Below are 23,766 nucleotides of genomic sequence, written 5' to 3'. Positions count from 1 at the left end.
GCTCCCTTCCCAACAATCCCCTGAACCACCATTCCTGTCCCCAAAGAGTTTCTGCTGTGCTGAGTTCTCTTAGCTTTCCTCAGTCTCAGCAACTCTGACTCCTTTAGATGACGAACTTTTGTCCTAGTCCCGTCTCTGTCTTCCCCCTATAGTTCCACACACATTTCCCTCTTTTCCAGTACTCAGTATTTTCAAAAGTGGAAAAATCTGCTTGTCACATTTCATATCCCACCTCCTCCCCCATAGATTTATTATGGAGAATCTCTTATCCTCTTTGTTTTCTACCAAAATCTGTTTTGCCTTCTTTCAACCTGTGTTTTAAACTAGCTCTTCCTTTGTCCTAAGATTACTCCACTCAGTCTTGCAGTCCCCTCAGGATTAGGTAAACAGGCCTTTATAACTATAATCAGTATGTTTATACTCAAGCTTTTGTGAAGTGGGGATGTGGTTCTCCTTGAATGGGCTATAATTACTTTCTTTGACATCTTTGCATGGTGCTACACATCACTAACTATGGTTAAAGGCTGTGCATCAAACTAAATTCATAATCTTTCCTATTAATGACAATTATCCCTACATGTCCCCACTGTCTTCTCCCACTCACACCCTAATACATGCATGCTTCCTTCTCTGTCTCTCCTCTGTTACCCTTTCTCTCCAATCTCTGATTTTCTAAAGCCTTTTCATCCTCTCACCTGGAAGACTTCAGGCTGGCCAGGTTGCGGTGCTGATGGCTGTTGAACATGTTGCTCATTAGAACCTGAACGATGATGAGGCTGCTGGCCCTGCCACTGTGGCCAGACTCCCACACCCTCTGCTGTCCGTGTCTGGAATTGTCCTGCAGTCTGTCCAGTCTCAGGAGCTAGCGAGGAAGAATAAACTTCAATCTACTAATTCCATTGGAGAGGAAAATCTAGCACATAACTACATGCAAGTCATTTATTTTACCTAGAAACCTCTTGCCTTTTTTCTGCCAATCAATGCCTCTTCTATTTCAAAACCCAACCCAATTTATTTTTCTTCTCTAAGAAGCTGTTCAAAGAGTCCTTTGCTCATTTTAGAATAAATTTGCATATTAAATTAATAATATTTTACAAGCTTTTTGTTATAGATCTTTTTCATGTGGGTAGATTTTATTTACAAAAGGCCTGGTGCACAAAATTCATGCACTGGGGTGTGTGTGTGTGTGTGTGTGGTGTGTGCCCCTCAGCCCGGCCTGCACCCTCTTGCAGTTCTGGGAGCCTTGGGGGATGTCCGACTGACGGTAGCCGTGAACCCAGCTTCACTGACCACCAGGGGACAGCTCCTGCATTGAGCGTCTGCCCCTTGGTGGTCAGTGCACATCATAGCAACTGGTTGTTCTGCCGTTCGGTCAATTTGCATATTAGCCTTTTATTATGTAGGGTTTATTTTTATTGATTTCAGAGAGGAAGGGACAGGGAGAGATAGAAACATCAATAATGAGACAAAATCATTGATAGGCTGCCTCCTGCATGCCCCCCTATTGGGTACTGAGCCAACAACACGGGTATGTGTCCTTGACCAGAATCAAACCTGGGACCCTTCAGTCTGCAGGCCAACACTCAACCCACTGAGCCAAACCGGCCAGGGCCATGTGGCTAGGTTTTACATAGCAAATACCTTGCATTTTCTCATAATTAGCTCAGTGCACAGCAAACCATCTTAACCTCCAAATCCTTTCTCTTTAGTGCTGTGATTTTCCTTTTATCCATCTTCTGGACTGAACTCACCAAAGTTGGATCCACGACTGGTGAGAGTAGGGTAAGCAGTAGCACCAGGTGATGCAGTGGAAGCACCAGGGACGGACATGGGACTAAAGGAAGATGGAGTCTGAAAGTTGCCCACACCAAATTGGGAAGAACGAGTCTTGCCTGTAGCCTGGGTGGCCACCTGCTAAGAGAGAGAAAGGAACAGAGAACAATAAGTGGAACATTAAGATTATTGCACGTACCATTCCTATGAGAGTCAACACTCTCTGTCAATCACTGGATTCTTTTGAGCGAAACTCAGCAATTTCCTAATGCATATTTCTTCCAATTAATCCCCAATCTCTCTTGACACTATCTTTAGGCAATGTAAAAAGTGCAAAAAGAAATGAACTACAAAATTAATAAAAGTATACATTTAGAGTTGTGAAAATTAAATAAAAATGATTTATATAAAAGCATTTTATAAATTGTAAAGTTATATAAAAATGGAGGCATTAACAACACTATGGTGTGTGTGTGTGTGTGTGTGTGTGTGTGTGTGTATATATATATATATATATATATATATATATATAAACACTTTGCATCATTTTATTTTTCAGTCTGTATCACATTCGTTTCTAATGATGTCCATTTTTTTAGTAACTAGCATTTTTCTCACCATAATAGTAATGTATATGCACTATGGAATATTTGCAAAGTGAAGAAAATACTTTTTAAAAATTAATCACAATTCTACCACCAAAGACATATGGTGGATAATTTCTTCCAGTTTTTATTTTCCTATGCATTTTTTTATACAATTGAGATCACATTGTATAATAATAATTCTGGAGCCTACTTTTGGTTTTAGCTTTTTAAATTTAAAAAATTATCATTTATATTTATATTATATAACATATAAAGAATGTTATATATTATTATATATGTTATATATTACTAATATAAGTATATATGAACTTATGAAAGGATATTAGCTTTAGCTTAACATATTATACTAGAGGCCCGATGCATGGATTCGTGCTCCAGTGGGGTCCCTCGGCCTGGCAGACGGGGATCGGGCCGAAACCGGCTCTCTGACATCCCCCGAGGGGTCCAGATTGCAAGAGGGTGCAGGCCAGACTGAGGGACCCCACCAGTGCACGATCGGAGTGGGGAGGAACCGTGGGAGGGCTCCAGGGAGTGTCTGGCCCATCTTGCTGCCAAGTCCCAATTAGGGCTGATCGGGACCACCTCGCCCTGTCCTGATTGGGGCTGATAAGGGCCAGCTGGCCAGGGAGGGCCCGCGGGAGGACTCCAGGGCATGTCTGGCCCGTCTCGCCCAATCCCAATTGGGGCTGATTGGGGTCATCTTGCACAGTCCCAATTGGGTCTGATAAGGGCCAGCCAGGCAGGGAGGGATTGCGGGAGGTTGACCAGCCAGGGTGTGTCCAGCTCGTTTTACCCAGGCCTGATCTGCTGAACCCCAGCAGCAAGCTAACCTACCAGTCCGAGCATCTGCCCCTGGAGGTCAGTATGCAACATAGCAACTGGACAAACAGTTGAACGGTCGGAAACTTAGCATATTAGGCTTTTATTATATAGGATATACATATAGACTATATAGGGACTTTTAAACACTTTTGTTTTGTAAATAGACATCCCTGTGTCTAAATTCATAATTTTCTCCTTTGTTCCTATATTTTGTAGTCCTAAACGAGGTGGAAGCCTCTTAGAATTTACTTCAGCCCTAGTGGGTTTGGCTTAGTGGATAGAGCGTCAGCCTGTTGACTGAAGGGTCCCAGGTTCAATTCCGGTCAAGGGTCTATGCTGGGGTTGTGAGCTCAATCCCCAGTAGAGGGGTATGCAGGAGGCAGCTGATCAATGATTCTCTCTCATTATTGATGTTTCTATTTTTCTCTCCCTCTCCTTTCCTCTCTAAAATCAATAAAAAGTATATATATTTTTAAAATCTTAGAAAAAAAAGAATTTATTCCAAAACACATTTGAAAATCTGTTCAAGATGTTTTATGTGAGCAATTCTGATTTATTTTTTAAAAATATATAATTTATTGATTTTTTTTAGAGAGAGGAAGGGAGAGGGATAGAGAGTTAGAAACATCGATGAGAGAGAAACATCAATCAGCTACCTTCTGCACAACCCCTACTGGGGATGTGCCCACAACCAAGGTACATGCCCTTGACCGGAATCGAACCTGGGACCCTTCAGTCCCAGGCCAACGCTCTATTCACTGAGCCAAACCAGTTAGGGCAGCAATTCTGATTTAAAGTGGGTATGTAAACACCACAGACTCTGAGTTTTAGATTATCCATGGTTTTTAATTATCTAGTTGATCCCAACCAAGATAAAAATTGGAAGGTAGGTGGTGGGGGTTGAGGAAAAGGAGCCTAAGATAAACAACAATAACTTTACATATGGAAAACAGCCCAAACAAACAAAAAACAATATCCAGGGGACAGGTGAGAAACTTTACCTGGGCAGAGAAGCCTGGGCGGGTACTAGGGGTCCAAGTTGGGGCTGCTCCCTGGGTGGGGTTGGAGTGGCGGGAAATCTGGGCCAACATTTGTCCCGCAGAAGCTGATTGCTGAACGATGGTTACGGGAGGTGCCAGACCACTATTTCTAGGCGCGAACAAATAATTAAGGTAAAGGATTAAAAGGATGGGTTTATCACAGAATCTAGGAATCACAGGACAATCTAGTGCTATTCTCAGATTCCCCTGACTTCCTTGGGGTTAAGGAAAACTTGATAAAAAATATGGAAAAGATCAGAAAGACTGACAGTCACACACTGATCAGGACACACAGAGATGGAACCTAGAACATGGCAACAGGCAAAGTGCAAAGACACAGGAGGAAGAAAAGCAGCTTGCCTCATCCTAGGCCCTATAAGTTCCACTGCTTTGTCTGAAATAACCAGAGAAAGCTAAGGAAGAATAAAACTTGGACTCAGCAAATGAATCCATCAGTTGCCCTTAAAGCAATATACACATATGGGGCTCACCTGAAATTCTCTGCCGGCCGGGGGGTAGGAGGGAATGTGTTGCCCTGGGAGAATAGCTGTTGGGTGGCAGGGACAGTGCTGGAAGAGATGCCTTTACTCTGATCTGTGGACCAAAAGGAGTGGGGGGAGGGCCAGTCAAGGGGCTGTACTATATTAGTTCAGCAAGTTCCTATTTACTCATGAGGTATTATGACTAAGAGGGAATATGTTGGAAGACTACTGATTGGGCAGCAGCAGGCCCATCAGTAAGTGATCAAAATGAGAATTTAAAAGGAGAATGAGTAAGAAACATACCTGCATTGATGTTGGAATAGATTTCTGAAAATCTTGGATCTCTATCCTGGGCAAACAGACCATCTGACTTCTCAAGGGGCTTGCTGTGTTCTGGCCCTGTGGTTGTCACAGGCTGAACAGAAACCTGTGGAATACAATGATAAAAATAACCATGGAAGGTTTAACATGACAATCCAATAACCCTAAAATTCACATAGATACATTTATACTCTAACTGGCACTGGGAGACATTTCTTTAAAAAATGCTCACAGTCCTTCTTCAAAGAAGATACACTAACCTGGGAATGATTGTAGCTGGCCAGTCCATCTCTTCCTGGTACTACGTCCAGTTCTGTTTGTTGTTGCTGCTGCCTATATGTTAAAGCCAGTGAGGAGAGAAATGGGGGGAAACATTTTTTTTTAAAGAATCTGGGGAAAAGGGTTAACACAATAAAAAAATAATGAGATTGCAGATGGCACTGGACTAGTCACTGCTCAATAAATGATTCTTCCAACATTTCTCACCTGGGTGCCAGCTGCCCTGAGCCCATCTCCAGGGATAAATTAGCTGTGGGACCTAGCTGTGGCCTCTGAATTGTGTTGGACAGTGTAGGCCGTGGTTCCTGGCTGGAATTCCTGGGAAAATGGAGAAAAGGTAACACTGAGAAAAAATATATCTAACACTGCTTGTGCATAAAGCTCTATATATTCACTTGTAGGTGGGATGAGCCCTAATAAATTCCCTTTCAAGTCCAATCCTAAAGGCAACCTATGACCTCAGATTCAACAAATAATTCACAACTATGGACAACATGGCACAAAGAGAAACTATGTCCTATGGCACATGGGTTCTTCTTGTTTGGGTTCTAACTCTTCCTAGGTATTCAGTACCTAGTTGCGTGGATATGCGCTAATATACATATAGTGTTTTTAAAAAGCTTAAGTGAAAAACTGAAAGTACATATACTGAAACATAAAAAGGATTATTTCTGGCCTGGCTGATGTTGCTCAGTGGTTGAGCGTCAACCTATAGATCACAGTTCAATTCCTGATCAGGGCACATATCAAATAAAAATACATCTTTTTTTTTAAAAGGACTATTTCTGGATAGGGAATTTTTCTTACTTTCTCTTATAGTTTTCAATACTTTCCAATTTTCTATAAAGAGTATTTATTTTAAAACATTAATAATTAATTAAAATTAATTGTGGTTGGGAAAACTCTATGTAAAATTGGGGAAGTCATTATTTCCAGAAAAAAGTTCCTAAAAAGATTTCAAATTTTAAACAAAATGAAAACACAAAACAATAGTTGTTCTGTTATATAAAGATGCAAAAACAAAATAAACAAAAATCTACAATGACCATGACCATATGTACCTGAGTTCTAAGTTAATAAAAATTTCTAACTCAATCCATTATACTAAGTTAATTTAACAGAGAATTAAACTTCACAAGCCCTAACAATTGAATTGAAGAATATAGACTCAATGTCATCACCAGGTGCTAGTCATACTGCTAATCCTATATAATAAAGAGGGAATATGCTAATTGACCCTCACGCCATTGCAAAGATGGTGGCGCCCACAGCCAATAAGGAGGGAATATGCTAACTGACTGCCACGCCCTCAAATATGGCAGTGCCCGGTCTCCTCAATCCCCCAGCTGCCCAGGGCTGGCCCGAGGCTCAGGTAACCAGGGCCAGCTGAGGCTTGCACTGCCAGCAGTGGCAGCAGCAGAGGTGTGATGGGGCATCACCTTCCCCTGATCACCGGGTCACCTCCCACCCCTGAGGACTCCCGGACTGTGAGAGGGGGCAGACCGGACTGAGGGATCCTCCCTCTAGTGCATGAATTTTCATGTACAGGGCCTCTAGTAATCTAATAAAGAGGGACTATGCTAATTGACCATCACTCCATCACAAATATGGCTGCACCCACAGCTGAGGCCAAGTTCCCATAAGGAGTCTTAACGAGCAATCAGCAGGGACCTGAGGCTACGCCCTCCCCGCCCCCGTGTGGCTTGACAGGGGACCTCAGGCCGCGCCCCCCGCCCAGCAGGGCTTGACAGGGGACCTCAGGCTGCGCCCCCCGCCCTGGTGTCAGGCTGGGGACCTCAGGCCGCACCTCCCGCCCCAGTGCCAGGCCAGGGGACCTGAGGCCACGCCCCCCACCCGGCAGGGCTTGATGGGGGACCTCAAGGTGCATTTCCCATCCTGGTGCTGGACTAGGGGACCTCAGGCTGCTCCCCCGCCCCAGCGCCAGGCCGGGGGACCTCAGGCTGCGCCCCCCACCAGGTGGGGCTTGACAGGGGACTTCAGGCCGCGCCCCCGCCCGGCGGGGCTTGACAGGGGACCTCAGGCCATGCCCCCGACCCAGATGGGCTTGACGGGAGACCTCAAGGTACACCCCCCAGTGCTGGGTCGGGGGAACTCAGGCTGCGCCCCCACCCAGTGGGGCTTGACGGGGGACCTGAGGCTGCGCCCCCCTCCTGGTGCTGGGCTGGGGGAATTGAGGCTGCGCGCCCCCACGCCTGGTGGGGCTTGATGGGGGACCTCAGGCCATGCCTCCCACCCAGCGGGGCTTGACAGGGGATCTCAGGCTGTGTCCCCCACCTGGGGGGCTTGACGGAGGACCTCAAGGCAAGCCCCTCACCCTGGTCTGGGCTGGAGGACCTCAGGCTACGCCCCCTGCCTGGCAGGGCTTGACAAGGGTGGGACTGGCCGGGTCTGGGTCTCACGCGATTTTGAGGTGCATGTGGGTGGGCGGGGACTTGACTCTTGGTCCTGTAGTGTGCCCTAGACTCTGACAGGAGGAAGGTTTTCATATACATTTTACTAATTTTCTTTCATCTCTGACACTTCTATTATAGAGAAAGGGCAAATAGCAATATTAAATTATTTCCTCTAATTAATCCCCTTTTAATGTGCATGAATTTCATGCATCGGGTCACTAGTTATTTATAAAATCAGATCTTTAAGAGGTGGATTCAAAGCCAATTCTACACAGAGAGACTAAATGAAAAAGAAGTAACTTTACACCTGCTAGGAAAGGTATAATAAAAAAAAGGACAGCAAAAATGTGGAGAAACTGCAATCCTCATACATTGCTGACAGGAACATAAAATGGGAGAGCAGCTCTGGAAAACAGTTGGGCAGTTCCTCAAAAGATTAAACACAGAGTTACCATATGACCCAGCAATTCCACTCCTAGGTATATATCCATGAGAATAAAAACATACCCACACAAAATCTAGTATACAAATGTTCACAGCAGTATTGGGATATCCATACAAAAGACTATTTGGCAATAAAAAGAAATGAAGTACTGATACATGCTATAACATGGATGACCTTAAAACATTATAGTAAGTGAAAGAGGCTAGTCACAAAGGAACCACATATTGTATGGTTCCATTTATATGAACTGTCTAGCTAGAATAGGTAAATTTATAGAGACAGAGTAGATTATTTGCACAGGACTTGGAGGGGTGACTTAACAAATACAGGATTTCATTTAGGATAGATGACATTAGATTGTGGTAATAATTGAACAATCCTGTGACATACTTTAAAAATATGTATACTTTAAATAGGTGAACTGTATGGTATGTGAAATCCATCTCAATAATTTTTAATATACTTTATTGATTTTTTACAGAGAGGAAGGGAGAGGGATAGAGAGTTAGAAACATTGATGAGAGAGAAACATCGATCAACTGCCTCCTGCACACCCGCTACTGGGGATGTGCCTGCAACCAAGGTACATGCCCTTGACTGGAATCGAACCTGGGACCCTTGAGTCCGCAGGCCAACGCTCTACTGAGCCAAACTGGTTAGGGCTCAATAAAATTTTTTTTTTGTGTGTATATTTAACAAAGAAGGAAGGCTCAAACGGAAAGAAATCAAGGAATAAAGGAGAGCCGAAATCGGTTTGGCTCAGTGGGTAGAGCGTTGGTCTGCGGACTGAAAGGTCCCAGGTTCGATTCCGGTCAAGGGCATGTACCTTGGTTGCGGGCACATCCCCAGTAAGGGGTGTGCAAGAGGCAGCTGGTCGATGTTTCTCTCTCATCGATGTTTCTAACTCTCTATCCCTCTCTCTTCCTCACTGTAATAAATCAATAAAATATATTTTAAAGAAAAAAGGAATAAAGGAGAACAGAGGCTAACAAAAGAGTGGATGGAGCCATGCTCTAAAGCAGGGGTCCTCAAACTTTTTAAACGGGGGGCCAGTTCACTGTCCCTCAGACCGTTGGAGGGCCGGACTATAGTTTAAAAAAAAACTATGAAGAAATTCCTATGCCCACTGCACATATCTTATTTTGAAGTAAAAAAACAAAACGGCAAAAACACGCGCATGTGGCCCGCGAGCTGTAGTTTGAGGACACCTGCTCTAAAGCAAACTATGGTCCCTGGGGCAAATGCAGTCCATTGCATTTTTGGAAATAAAAGTTTGGTGGAAGATAGATATCTTTGCTCATTTTATTTGTCTAGGACTTTTATGCTATAACAACAGAGTTCAGTAGTTGCAATAGCAAGTGTATGCCCCACAAAGCCTTTAAAATATTTACTATCTGGCCTTTTATAGAAAGTCTTCAGATATCTGCTGTAGAGAAAAATTCTGCCAGACTAGAGCAATAAAATGGGGTATACAACAAAATCCTTTCTAGAGAGGATTGAAACAAAATTGAAATACAAACCTTTCACATCTCAGAACCTCATCTCTAATCTATTGCTGATTAAAATCTTATTCTACCTGGATGAACTACCCAAACTGTAAGAAGTTGGAAGATGAGGAACTTCAAACTAATGCTATTGACACTAGAAAAGTAGAAGAGAAGGAGGTAAGCAGATTTGGCCCAGGAGAAATCCCAACATTCGAAAAGGCCTTTATGGTACATACTTCACATTGGTGTTGGTACAGATGATGTACTCAATTTCATCTGAGTAAGGGTTCTGGAAAGTAAAGGAGCTGGTTCTCATCCAGAGCCACTCTCGGTTCTTAGACCGGAACCGGAACATGACAGACAGCACCTGGCCTTTTAATTTCACCACCTGAAAAAGTTTTCATGCTATCAGTGAAACCCACAAAAATTATCCTTAGAAAATTAAAAAATAAAATTCCCACTCTATAACCCTAAGATTCCTGAGTCACTGTCTCTTTCAATGTTACTAATAAAACAGTATGAGGAGTGAAAACTAAGTGACTAAATAATTAGGAGATATATTTATCATATTTCTTCCCAGAATCCCATAACTACCTGACCTCTCTAGTCAAAGTAAAAAAGGAATAACAATTCTTTCCAGGAAAGACAGACTATGTTTCCACACTTCCCTTGGAAAGTCCCTTAAAGATAATGCTGATCTAGCTTTACAAGTCTAAACTAGAAATTTATACATTTAATAACACTGAATTTAGCTTATGCATTGCTCCTTAATCCTCGCTTTCCCCCCAAACCTAAGCATTTCTGTTCTCACAGCACCCATGAAGGTTTCTATAAATTAAACAAAATTGGCTTTAGTTCTTATTTTGCTTTAGTTTTGCAAAAGAAACTAATTTTAGATTATTTTAGCTTCTAGTCTAAAAGGAAATAATCTTTTGATTCTCATTCTAAAAAAGTAATATTAGCAGTAATATTTATCATATAGTTTCTATATGTCAACCACTAGGTTTTGTGTTTTTTCTTTTAAAAACACCATCATTCACTTAACATGATTTAAAAAATGTAATGTAGCCGAAACCGGTTTGGCTCAGTGGATAGAGCGTCGGCCTGCAGACTCAAGGGTCCCAGGTTCGATTCCGGTCAAGGGCATGTACCTTGGTTGCGGGCACATCCCCAGTAGGGGGTGTGCAAGAGGCAGCTGATCGATGTTTCTCTCTCATCAATGTTTCTAACTCTCTATCCCTCTCTCTTCCTCTCTGTAAAAAATCAATAAAAAAAAAAAAAAGTAATGTAAATATCTGCATTTAAACAATAGTAAGTAGCTTTTAAAACTTAAATGTATTCACTGCATAATATGTATAAAATGAACATAATTATGTTTGTACACAAACTAAGTACTGGTTCTGAAAACCTGCTTATTGCTGTACATATCTATTCCAATGATGTATAAGCCCAGTACTTCAAAATATCCACACTTAAAATTTTTTTTAAATAAATGATAACATTTATGTTTCAGCTGATGAATGCAACAGTATCTGCTGATCTTACAAACTGACTGAAAAATAAGTATAGCAGAAAATGGGACATACTTACCTTAGCAATAATAAAATAGCACATTTTAAATATATGTCTAAAACTTTTACAAATCAAGTGTGAAACAAAGCACTAAAATAATCAAAATGAAGAAAAGGAAGCTTCATCGTTATACTAATACAATGAAGACACTACTGAAATATACTGTACAATATGTTCTCCCACTACTGAAGGTTCGTATCTTTAGCTATGAATAATTTCCACACAAGTCAGACTAGGTTTTGAGACTAGACATACAAGGAATATGATCCTTCTGTGAGCTGCAGCCGAGTGGATGGAACTGATAATGCTGAGTACTCGGGAGACAGACTTTTTACGGCCAATGTCTGATTTCCTCCAGAAGTTGGGTTATGTGCTTTACTGCATTATCTTATTTAATCTTCCCAACAACCCTCCGAATTTAAGTACTATTATTATACCTATTGTATCAATGAGGACACTACTGAGGCATAAAGAGAAAAATTAACTAGTCTGGTACAAAGTAAGAACTACTACCTAATTCACCAGATATTTTCAGGATATATGGCCTGAAAATTACAATTAAAGAGACCGCTTACAATTAAGAGTTAACTATTTAAGAACTATAAAACGCATTTTTCTAATACTATCCACAGTTCAGTAAAGCATAGAATATTTTACATACTTTAAAGAGTCCCTTGGATGCAGCTAGTTAGATTTAAGATGGTCAGTAGCCAAAGCCAAACTAAAATATTTTGGACATTATTCAGTTTCAAAGACTGATCTTTTTCTGTTCCTTAAAAATATAGGTTAAGTACTATAGAATGTAAAACTGTAGTGCCTGTCACAATACTCAATTAATCAGTAGTCAATAAATATTTGTGGAATGAATGTGATAAAAATTTTACTCAGATCCAAACCAGGAAAAAAAGTTACCTGTTGGAAGCTGTCTCTTAGAAGCTGCTGGTCTTCAGGATGACAGAATTCTACAATATTCTTTCCTAAAAGTTCCTAAAAGGGAAAAAGAAGAGTAAGAACAACACTTTTATGAGCATCTAACTTTCCTGGCCCATTACTGAGGGGTTGGATTTTATTTCACCTGTCTTTATCCTAGGATTATTGATAAGTGTGGAAGGGGGAAAGAAAAAATAACAGATGGAATCTGCTAAACTGGCCTCTGGAGCATTTTCCTTTCAGAGCATTGTAAGTTTATCATAACTACATTTTTTATAGATTTGAGGTTATAATTTACATATATAATTCACTCATTCTTAGTGTACAATTTCCTAGCCAACCATTAATCTGCTTTCTGCTTTTTCAGTTTTGCCTTTTCTAGAAATTTCATATAAATGAAATCATACAATATAGGTAATCTTTTATGTCTGGCTTCTTTCATTGAACATAGTTTTGAAGTTCATCTATGTTACTGTAATAATATATTCCTTTTTATTGCTCAGCAGCATTCTAACATGGATATACCACAATTTGAGAATCCATTCACTAGTTAATGGATATTTAAATTGTTTCACTTTTTGGCTATTATGAATAATAGAGCTATGAATAGCTGTGTATAAATATGTGTGAAACAATATTTTCATTTCTCTTGGTTAAATACTAGGAGTAGAATTGCTGGGTTATGAGATAAGCGTATGTTTAACTTTTTAAGAAACTGCCAAAATGTTTTTCCGAAGTGGCTATACCATTTCACATGTCTGCCAACAATGTATGATGGTTCCAGTTTCTCCACATTTTTGCCAATACTTTAAAAAAAATTTTTTTAATTAAATTTCTTAAATGAGGTAACACAGTGAACACTTCCTAATTATAGTTATTCTAGTGGGCATGCAGTGGTATCTCACTGTGGTTTTAATTTGCACCTAACTAATGACTAATGATGATGAATATCATTTTACGTGGCATTTATATTTCTTCTTTAATGAAATGTCCATTCAAATTACTGGCTGTCTTAATGAGTTAAAAGATTTCTTTATATAGTCTGGATACAAATCCTTTTTCAGACATAATTTGCAAATTTTCTCCCAGTTTTCGGCTGGTCTTCTCATTTTCTTTTTTTATTGGTTTTAGAGGAAGAGAGGAGGGGTAGGAGAGAGAGGAAGACAGAGACAGAGAGAAACAGAGAGAGAGAGAGAGACAGACAGACAGACAGACAGACATTGATTTGTTGTTCCACTTATTTATGCATTCATTGGTTGATTCCTGTATGTGCCCTGACCGGGGATCAAACCAGCAACCTTGGCATATCAGGACAAAGCTACAACCAACTGAGCTACCCAGCCAGGGCCTTCAATTTCTTAATGATGTCCTTTTATGAGGGCAAATTTTAAATTTGATGAGGGCAAATTTATCAATTTCTTTTGCAAATCATGCTTTTAGTGTCATATAAGAATCTTATTTAACTCAAGATCCAAAGATTTTCTACTTTCTTCTAAAAATTTTATAAGAGTTTAAGTTTTGTGTATGCTTTTTGCATATGGATATCCCAATTTATCCATTACCATTTGTTTAAAGATTTCTTTTCCCCATTGAATTCTCTCAGCATCTTTGTTGAAAATTAGTTGACCATGTGAGAATAGACTCTTATTTTGGTCTACTGATCTACGTACCTATCCTTATACTAATACCACACTGTCTTGATAACAATGGCTTTATAATAGTTGTTAAATCAGGTAGTGTAAATCCTTTGACTTTGTTCTTCTTTTTTAAGACCACTTTTTTATCAACCTCTTCACACAGCCATAGCCAGAACTGCTTCCTAGCCACTATAGTTTTGAATGTTTATATAATGACTTATTTCTCAACTGAGGTATAGTTACCTGGTATGCTGAATAAGTCTAAATAAAATTCTAATAACTCGTGGGTTACTATTCATCTAAATGATTAGATGAATTACCAAAAGGTGGCCATAGCATAACTAATTAAAATTAGTACTTTTGCACCAATATCTGCATTAACATCATTAACAAAAATGTATATATCCGGACCTGCTGCTCCCACCTGGCTTCAGAACCATATTTCTCTAGACTTTTATAAGAAGCTGAGAATAAATATAGCTCTGAGCTAGGGACTGATATGTTTGGCTGTCTCTGGAATTACATCCCTGAATAATCTCAACAAAGCCAAGGGAAAACAAGAGGCTAAAGTATCAGTGGTGCAACAGATCCAGCTCCTCACCTGTGGCTGGTAGCCAACAGTAGCCACACAGCGGTGATCCACAAAAGTGAAGATTCCCTCAATGTTGTGTCGAGAGATAAACTCTGTTGGCTGACAAACATTACTCATGTCTGTACAGTTGGGAGAACTAGTTACCTGAAAATAAAGAGACAAAATGAGATAAAATAGCATCTTTTCTCTACAGATGTATTTACTACCACCTCATGGTCATTTACATAGACATGAAGCTCCCAGTTTTAGGAATTCAAAACTTTCACACCTCATCCAGGAAGAAAAAAATGATAATCACAATCAAAGAGCACATTAGCCCCATTCCCAAATATATATTCTTTAACAACTTTGTTAAAAAAAAAAAAGAAAAATTCATTCAACCCAAAACCCTCTTACCTTCAATTAGCTAACCTGTGTTCATTATTCAGACTGGAAAATTATAGTCTCAAGTAACCAAGAAACTTATCTATTTTTATGAGAAGAATCAAAATAATATCACTTCTCTCTTTTAGTCACGTAATAATAAAAAATTTTAAATCTCTCTCTTTTTTGTATACAGGCAAAAGAAATTGGTTGAAAATAGAAAATTCAGCATTGTAAAGCTGAATATATGAAAAATAAGGGGAAAAACTCTCCCTCCCTCTCTCATCCTCTTCAGTTTCCGTTAAATCCAAGAGCAGCACTGTTAACTATGAATGCCATATTCCTTCAAATATGTGGATTTTTATAGAACTGTTCATTTGTATCAAAGAGTAAAAGAAAAATAACATGAACAAGTCCTGAAGGAGATTTCTTCTCATTGAAAAGGGATGATACAGATATGGAAAATTCATACTTGCCTGCAGTCTGCCAATGGCCACTAGGCAAAACTTGCTTCCCTGGCCAGCCTCAGGGTCATCATCTGGGAGGGAGACACCTTTAGGAAGGTGAAGTTAAAAGATTTAATAGGGATCTCAAACTCAACTGCCTTCAAAGTCAGATAGGTAAAGATTTAAAATACATGCAGGTATGAAGAAGCTAGGTGTAAAACAATAAAGAGTGCCAAAAGATAAGATATAGGTATTCATAAATACAGAAAAGAAACTGATGGCTGGGATGCAGGGATAAGCAAAGAAGGTGAAGGGGATTAAGAGGTACAAATTCCACCCAGCTGGTGTGGCTCAGTGGTTGAGTGTCAACCGATGATCCAAGAGGATACCAGTTGATTCCCAGTCAGGGCACATGCCTGGGTTTCTGGCTTGATCCCCAGTAGGGGGACTGGAGGAGGCAGTAAATTGATGTTTCTCTCTCACTGATGTTTCTATCTATTTATCTATCCCTCTCTCTTTCTCTATAAAATAACCAATAAAAACATTTTAAAAAATAATTTTTAAAAAAGAGATACAAATTCTAAGTTATAAAGTAAATGTCACGGAGATATACAGCACAGGGAATATAGTCAATAATATCATAATAACTTTGTACAGTAACAAATGGTTACTAGATCTATCAGGGTGATCACTTCATAAGGTATATAAACATCACATCTGCCGAAACCGGTTTGGCTCAGTGGATAGAGCGTCGGCCTGCGGACTCAAGGGTCCCAGGTTCGATTCCGGTCAAGGGCATGTACCTTGGTTGCAGGCACATCCCCAGTTAGGGGGTGTGCAAGAGGCAGCTGATCGATGTTTCTCTCTCATCGATGTTTCTAACTCTCTATCCCTCTCTCTTCCTCTCTGTAAAAAATCAATAAAATATATTTTTTAAAAATCACATCTTTGGGTTGTACAACTGAAACTAACATATTTTGTCAACTATAATTTTTTAAAAATTGAAAAATTTAAAAACTGCAAAAGAAAAGAGTGCTTAATTTAAAAATATATTTTTTAAAAGGTGCTTGGTATAAAAAATTTGAAAAAAAACAAAAAAGGGTTAGGGAGAGGTGGGGGAGATAAGAGATCAACTGAAGGACTTGTATGCATGCATATAAGCATAACCAATGGACGCAAAACTCTGGGGGGTGAGGGCAAGTATGGGAGTGGGGTGGGGGGGACAATGGTAAGATATGTATACATATAATACCTTAATAAAAAAATTTAAAAAAACCACACAATAAAGGACTCTGGCCAGGTGGCTCAGTTGGTTGGAGCATCGTCTCATACACCAAAAGGTTTCTCTCTTACATTGATGTTTCTCTCTCGCTCACTCTCTCCCTCACTCCCTCCCTTCCTCTCTCTCTGAAAATCAACTTTAAAAAATAACATATCCTCTGATGAGGATTTTTTTAAAAAAAGAATAAAGGTAAACAATTATGTAGAATTTACCATATATGCCAGGTACTGTTTTAAGAGTGTATATATATACATATATGCATATATATGTATGTACAGGTACATATGTATATATGTATATCTATATATATAAAAGGCTAAGTGACTGACTGTACGCACATCTGATCATCCGATTGACCGGCTGGTACATATGACGCACACTGGCAATTTAAAAATAAACGTCGACTCACGCATGCGCAATACATATAAAGCTCTCATTGGCGCCAATCACACATGTGTTTTAATTTTATAATACTATATTATATATACTATTTTGACACGTAATATTTTGCAGTAACGTAATTACCGCAGAAATCTTTCTTCTAATTAATTTCCTTTCAAGGTGCACGAATCTGTGCACCGGGCCACTAGTATGTATATATGTATGTGTATAGGTATAAATTCATATATTTTACCCATATTAATTGTAATAAGCTGCAGAATACAGATCCCATCCAAAATATTCCAAAAAATTATGCTGGCCAAACCAAACACATATAAAGATAGCCATTCATTTTGTGACCATATCATAGACAGAAAACAGATGTCTTGCCCAACCTATGAACTTTAAAGTAAGCAAACAACCAAAAATGAAATTAAACCAAACACCAATAGTTATTTATGTCCTTTGGAGAAGAGAGAAGCCAATGCTTTTTTTTTTTAATTGAGGTTATTGGAGTGACATTGGTTCACAAAACCATATAGGTTTCAAGTGTACAACTCAATCATCTGCACAGTGCATCATGCAGTCATCGCCTCTCGCAAAGTCTCTTTCTGTCCTCATTTTCCCACCTCCATCTAGCCCCAACCCTCCTTACCCTCTGGCTACCACCACTGTTGTCTGTGTCTGTGTGTTATATGTATCTATGTTTTTTTGGCTAATCACTTCACCTTCTTTCATTCAGCACCCCCTCCCCTCTGACAGCTGTCAGTCTGTTCCATATCCATGCCTATGTTTCTGTTTCTATACTTTGTTAGTCAGTTTATTTTGTTCATTAGATTCCACATCTAAGTGAGATCATGTGGTATTTTGTCTTTCTATGACCAGAGAAGCCAATGTTTCATTGTTTTATGTGGAAAGAAAAGAGGTTGCATTTTCTCTCTATATTTTGCATAGTTATCTTCTTTTTACCAAGAAAAATAGAATTGCTTTGAGAGCTATACAGAAGTACAAAAGACCATGTATTTAGCTCAAAAGTTCAAATGTCATTAATATTTAAAATTAATTCATTACATTTAAATACCATTCATTGCCTACCATATGGTGCCTACCATATACCAGGCACTGGTTTGGGTACTATTCTTACATTAAATCTAACTGGCACAATAACTCTATATTAGATATATTATCTCCAAAATACAGATGAGAAAACTGAGGGTTTTTTTGTTTTTTTTTTTACAAAGGTCAAACAATTTACTCAAGGTTATACTGCTAGTAAATGCCAGAGTCAAACCCAGGTTTTTCCAAATCTAAAGTTTAATCTCTTACCAAAATATACCATCTTGCTTCTTTTCTTAGTTTCTGTCTTCCTACAACATCCACTTCCAAATTATACTCATCCAGCATGAAGTAATAAAGTTGCTAAGATTTGGAAATTCTGAAAAGCTAGTTTAAAAGGCTGGTTAGTCCCCAGTATCCCAACCACCTTTCTCACATTCCCTGTTTGACATCAAGTTGAGCTAATCTGCTCACATCCTGACTTAAAGCCTTAACAAAAAATACTCCTTTTATAAGTCAATACAATCAAGCCATTTCCCTTCTCCCTCAAAATCTTGCTCCTACTTCATTCATTCATTACCTCACCTGAAGATATGTTTTTATTGATTTCAGAGAGAGAGAGAGAAACATCAATCGGCTGCCTCCCGTACATGCCCTGACTGGGGATCAAACATGCAACCCAGTTATGTGTCCTGTCAAGAAATCAAATCTGGCCGAAACCGGTTTGGCTCAGTGGATAGTGTGTTGGTCTGTGGACTGAAAGGTCCCAGGTTCGATTCCGGTCAAGGGCATGTACATTGGTTGCGGGCACATCCCCAGTGGGGGGTGTGCAGGAAGCAGCTGGTCAATGTTTCTCGTTCTCTATCCCTCTCTCTTCCTCTCTATTAAAAATCAATAAAATACATTTAAAGAAAAAAAAATCAAATCTGAAATTTTTTCATGTATGAAATGATGCTCCAACTAACTGAGCCACCCAGTCAGGGAAAAATCTTGCTCCTAATTTAGGAAGCTTTCCCAAATTAACTGTATTCAAGGCCAACTTATTTTTAAACACAAATACTTAGAACTTAGGTATTCAGTATACATTATTATGAATTTGCATATTTAAAAACTACATTCTGTGAGACAGCCAACACTGAGTAATTTTCAAGTCTGTGTAATCATCTCATCAATTGGAGTATAAATCCTTAAGGGGGAAGGGAAAGAGTCTACTTTCTTTCCCCTATTTTCTTAGTTTATACCAAAGTACATTTCATACACGAGGGATATGTTAAATATTAGCTAACTTTCTTGGACGCTGAGGGACCTGCTGCATGAAGAGAGAAGCCACTACCCAACTTTCCTACCTGCTGGGGGCCAGGCCTTGATGTAGCCTGTGCAGTGGACCACCACGAAGTGAGGTTCCCCATCCTTTACAGAGCCAAGTCCATTCCTGGAAGAATTACAGATGTGAGGAGAAAACTCTACCCAGTAACACTGAAAAGGTAACACTGATTTAGAACCTTTAACTTTAGACTCTTAATGTTTAGAAAACAGGGTAACTGTATTTGGATCTTTCCCTCCCAAAAGTGGCCACCATATTGCTGCTGACCCTTGCCAAAGTCAAGCAACTTAAAGGTACTGTAGCAGAAAAAAGAAGATAAAGTGGCAGAGCAACTTCCTTAAACACGATAATCAAAAGCTTTAAAATTTTAGGAAAACACTTCCAGAGAGTGAGGGATCAGGATGAGAACTACTGAAGGAAGTACTACAGTAAGGTAGTTGAAGAAGTGATGACTCTACAGGTACTTGGCCATCCCTTTGGTTTTAACTGCTTAGAATCTCACCTGCATCTGTTCCTCACAAAGCTCAGTCTATTCATGGAAACTGGGTCCACAGAGCTACTGCCACACCTATTTCAAAGAACAGATAAATTAAAAGCAATTAGCTGCACTATCAAAGACCTTTTCATCCATTAACAGCCAGATTATAGGTTCTGGATACAACCAGACACAGGAAACTGAACAATGCTCCTAACAAGAAAGCGTAAAGAAGTCAAGTATGTATTTCCAAAACTTGTAACAGTCCTAGACTTTGAAGTCAAAATTTTCTGCATGTTCTTCAAATGCAGAAATTCTCTACATCAGGGGTCAGTATACTATCTCAGTAAAGGACCATTTAGTAGATATTTTCAGCTTTGTTGGCCATATAATCTGTTGCAACTAGTCAACTCTGCCATTATAGCATGAAAGCAACCACAGACATGTAAACAAGTGGGCATGGCGCTGTTCCAATAAAGGTTTATTCACAAATAAAGAGTTGTGGAGCCCGGCCAGTATGGCTCACTGGTTGAGCATCAATCTGTGAACCAGGAGGTCACGGTTCAATTCTTGGTCAGGGCACATGCCCAGGTTGCAGGCTTGATCCTCAGTAGAGGGCGTGCAGGAGGCAGCTGATCAATGATTCTCATCATTGATGTTTCTCTCTTCCTCTCCCTTCCTCTCTGAAATCAATACAAATTTAAAAATTAAAAAAAAAAAAGTTGTGGGCCCTAGCCGGTTTGGCTCAGTGGATATATTATATTCACAGTGGAACAGATTATATTCAAAGCCTGCGAACCAAAGGGTCCTGGATTCAATTCCGGTCAAGGGCACATGCAGGAGGCAACCAATTGATGTGCTTCTCTCACATCGATGTTTCTCTCTGTCTTTCCCTCTCTCTTCCACTCTCTCTAAAAACAAATCAATGGAAAAATATCCTTGGGTGAGAATTATCAAAACAAAACAAAAAAAGAGTTGTGGTATGCTGACTCTATACCTAATCTGTTTGCTGCATTTCATTATTATTTATCTTACTCCTGCCTACGTCCTTCCATTAGCCATGTCCACATACTGGGACATTCTCTGCCATCCTCTCTACTTTCCTTCTCTTATTTCAAATAATAGATAAAACTTACATAAAATATGTGCCAAGTACTATTCTAAGCATCTTTATGTATATTTATTCATCTAATCCTCATAACATCTTTATGAAGTTGATATTAATATAACTCCCAATATTAGGTGATATAATCAAAACACAAAGTAGTAATTTAATTTGTTCAGGATCTCAAAAGATAGTGAGTGGCAAATCTAGTAGTCTGGATCTGAAGCTACTTTAAACCAGAGCCACAATTCAATTTTGCAACTTTCCTAGGAAACCTTTCTTAACATTCTACTCATCCCTTCTAATAAGCGTATTCTCAGAACAAAGTAGTCAATTTCTATTATACAACCTGGAATTATTTTGTGACTTTAAGGGATTTTTTCTACCTATGTAGAAAGTACCACCATCCTTTTCTTCAGAATCCTAAAATGTACAGTATAAAATTTATAAACACTAAATATTAACTAAAGGACATAAAGTCTCAAATTTCTTTAAAAACAAAACAAAACAGGAAAACACACACACACACACACAAAAAAAACAAACAGCAGAAATTATCTGAATGGTCTGACTATATGGATGTTGTCTCATGATGTACTGAGAAAAAAACAAACAGGTTCTGGAGTTTAAAATAAAATCCTGCATCAGACATTATGCAATCCTGGGGAGTTAATTTCTTTGAGTCTTTTTTTTTTTTTCTCAGCAAAATAGTAACCATAAATTCTACCCTAAAGGATAGTTGTGGGAAATGAGATGACAAACGTAATGCACCCATCATAACGTCTGGCATAGGAGGGATTTAGTAAAAGTTACTTCCCTTATCCGACACTTTATTGTATGTTACAACCCATTGGGTCCTGAGAGTTAAATTTAATCCAACCAAAGCTTGGATTTAAGAGTTTAACTCCTCTGACCAGAAAATCAAACCCTCAGCTCTTAATTTTCTCTATGTCACATCACAATCTTCAGCTTGACCCTCACCTCATACGGCAAATGAATGATCTCCTTGAGCCCATGCACATCCTCATAGAAGACTGCTGACCTTCCTTTTTCACTGTTCCAGTCTTCAGGTCAAGGATACGCCCTGAAAAGGAATCGGAAGAGTAGCCTGGAGTGCATTCTTGTATATGAGGGAGAGGGGGAGAGACACTGAAGGCAATGATAGTTAAGTAACCTAATCATGACCTCCAATCTTCTTGCTTGTAACAGACTGGGCCAAGGAGGGGATGGATTTTTTTCAAGCCTAAAGTACCTCAAAATTCCCTTCAATAAATCTTGCTCTTAAGTTCAAAGGTAGCACTGGAAATAACCTTGTGCAAGGGAAGATAGGAGTGGAAAGTAGTGTTGGCAAGCAAGAGACAAAGCTGTATTCTTGGATCTAATTATTTTTATATCTATGCATGCACACACAGATGCACACAAACAGTAAATATCACTAGTTTAAAAACAATTTTATAAGCAATAGAAGCATGTATCTATGTCAAGCCAAAATTGCTCCTCCTTTTATCATATAGAAAGCAATGGCAACTTTGCGGGGGAGGGGGAAATAGCAAAATGAAATCCATTAAAAACATAAAAGAGGGTGAAACTAAATACTAACATTAATATAATCAAAATGGTCTTATTTTAATTACTAGCTTTGATCTGCTTCCACTTCAAAAATTTTTTCCAGAGTTGCTTAGAAACAGATGTGACTTGTTTCTTTTAGTAAAACTCCGGCAAAAAGACTGAAGAGCATTACAATGGGGGTGGGGAGGGATCAAACCAAAAAAGACAGAAAAATAGTACAAATACAAAAAAACAAAGCCTTACACACTGGCTGATAACTCCCCTCTATAATAAAAATCTATTATCATAGAATCCAGTACAAAGCCAAGCACAATGAAGTAGAAAAAATACCAGGTAATTACCCATACAAATGAGACAGAAATATGGATCATTTAATTCTTTCAGAATGGAAAAAAGTTTATTGGAGTTTTTACTTTTACTGTTTTATTTACACTAATATTAAGATTAAAGTAGACTTTTAAAAGCATTGCCACTCATGAAAAGTTTCTAAGGATGAGCTAGCTACAAAGTGTATTTTCTGCATGTGAATAAAAAGAACTGATTATATTCATTAAAGGAGAAAATTCTAGAAGCCCTGCCAAATTCAATGAACAAACTTAAGAGCTAAAACACTTCTTCTATCTGAGAAAGAAAAGAAAGGACTTTCATTCATTTCCATCTACCTATCTCATACCTGTCAGGGCATTTTCTGAAGTAGAAAGCTGCTCACGAAGTTTATCCACATCATCTGGGTGCACCTGATCATAGAGTGTGCTACCAAACCATTCAGACTGTGGCTGGTTCAAAACAGGGGTCACTGAGTCAGATACATATACCACCCGGCCTGTCTCACATGACACAATAAACAGAAAGCCATCTGCTGCCTCCAAGATCAAATGTTTCAGTTCCTGTCCAAGGAAGAGAAATAAAAATTAATACTGAACTCTTGAGAAAATAATAATTATTATTCATGGAAAGAAGACACTTCCAGTCATAAGTATCTCTCCAGAAGCAATTGTTGGCTCCTGCCTCATCCACACCCACAGCTTTGCACCTTAAATGTAATTACCTTCATTGACAAGATGTTTTTTCCCCAATAGATGTTACTATCCTCAATGTGTCTATGTTACTATCCATCCTTACCCTTTTTACCTCAGGACTAAAGATGGGAAATAATACCACTAACAGTTCTTTATCTCACCCTCTCTGGTCTCTTTTTAAGATCTATCTCTATAAATGTTCCTATTTTTTTCTCTTTTGCCCCTCAGATCTGTAAGTATAATAAACTTCTCTCAATTCTACACAAATCTTGTGTCAACTTTGCCTGACTCATCTCTTTTTCAGTGCCAAGATTATATACCAAGAATAATGTTACATTCACTAG

The 23,766-nt window shown here is 39.1% G+C and overlaps 1 protein-coding gene across 3 annotated transcripts in view; it reads right to left on the bottom strand.

Moving 5' to 3' along the window:
- ARNT (aryl hydrocarbon receptor nuclear translocator) overlaps positions 1 to 23,766 on the bottom strand; it is a 53,532-nt gene that overhangs the window by 2,086 nt on the left and 27,680 nt on the right. For 2 of the 3 annotated variants that reach the window (XM_054711614.1, XM_054711613.1), the window contains 15 exons: positions 23,077 to 23,290; positions 21,816 to 21,918; positions 19,757 to 19,822; positions 19,277 to 19,362; positions 15,242 to 15,318; positions 14,412 to 14,546; positions 12,156 to 12,230; positions 9,908 to 10,059; positions 5,533 to 5,643; positions 5,307 to 5,379; positions 5,029 to 5,152; positions 4,735 to 4,837; positions 4,205 to 4,352; positions 1,752 to 1,914; positions 696 to 862 (listed from right to left, as the gene is read on the bottom strand). In XM_054711614.1, coding sequence (XP_054567589.1) covers positions 696 to 862; positions 1,752 to 1,914; positions 4,205 to 4,352; positions 4,735 to 4,837; positions 5,029 to 5,152; positions 5,307 to 5,379; positions 5,533 to 5,643; positions 9,908 to 10,059; positions 12,156 to 12,230; positions 14,412 to 14,546; positions 15,242 to 15,318; positions 19,277 to 19,362; positions 19,757 to 19,822; positions 21,816 to 21,918; positions 23,077 to 23,290 — 1,797 coding nt within the window. The remainder of the gene's footprint in view (positions 1 to 695; positions 863 to 1,751; positions 1,915 to 4,204; positions 4,353 to 4,734; positions 4,838 to 5,028; positions 5,153 to 5,306; positions 5,380 to 5,532; positions 5,644 to 9,907; positions 10,060 to 12,155; positions 12,231 to 14,411; positions 14,547 to 15,241; positions 15,319 to 19,276; positions 19,363 to 19,756; positions 19,823 to 21,815; positions 21,919 to 23,076; positions 23,291 to 23,766) is intronic. The other variant, XM_028131650.2, reaches the window with a different exon arrangement.

Source organism: Eptesicus fuscus, chromosome 22 (assembly GCF_027574615.1).
Source record: "Eptesicus fuscus isolate TK198812 chromosome 22, DD_ASM_mEF_20220401, whole genome shotgun sequence".
NCBI classification, from domain to species: Eukaryota; Metazoa; Chordata; class Mammalia; order Chiroptera; family Vespertilionidae; genus Eptesicus; species Eptesicus fuscus.
This window is presented reverse-complemented; position numbering and strand designations above follow the sequence as displayed.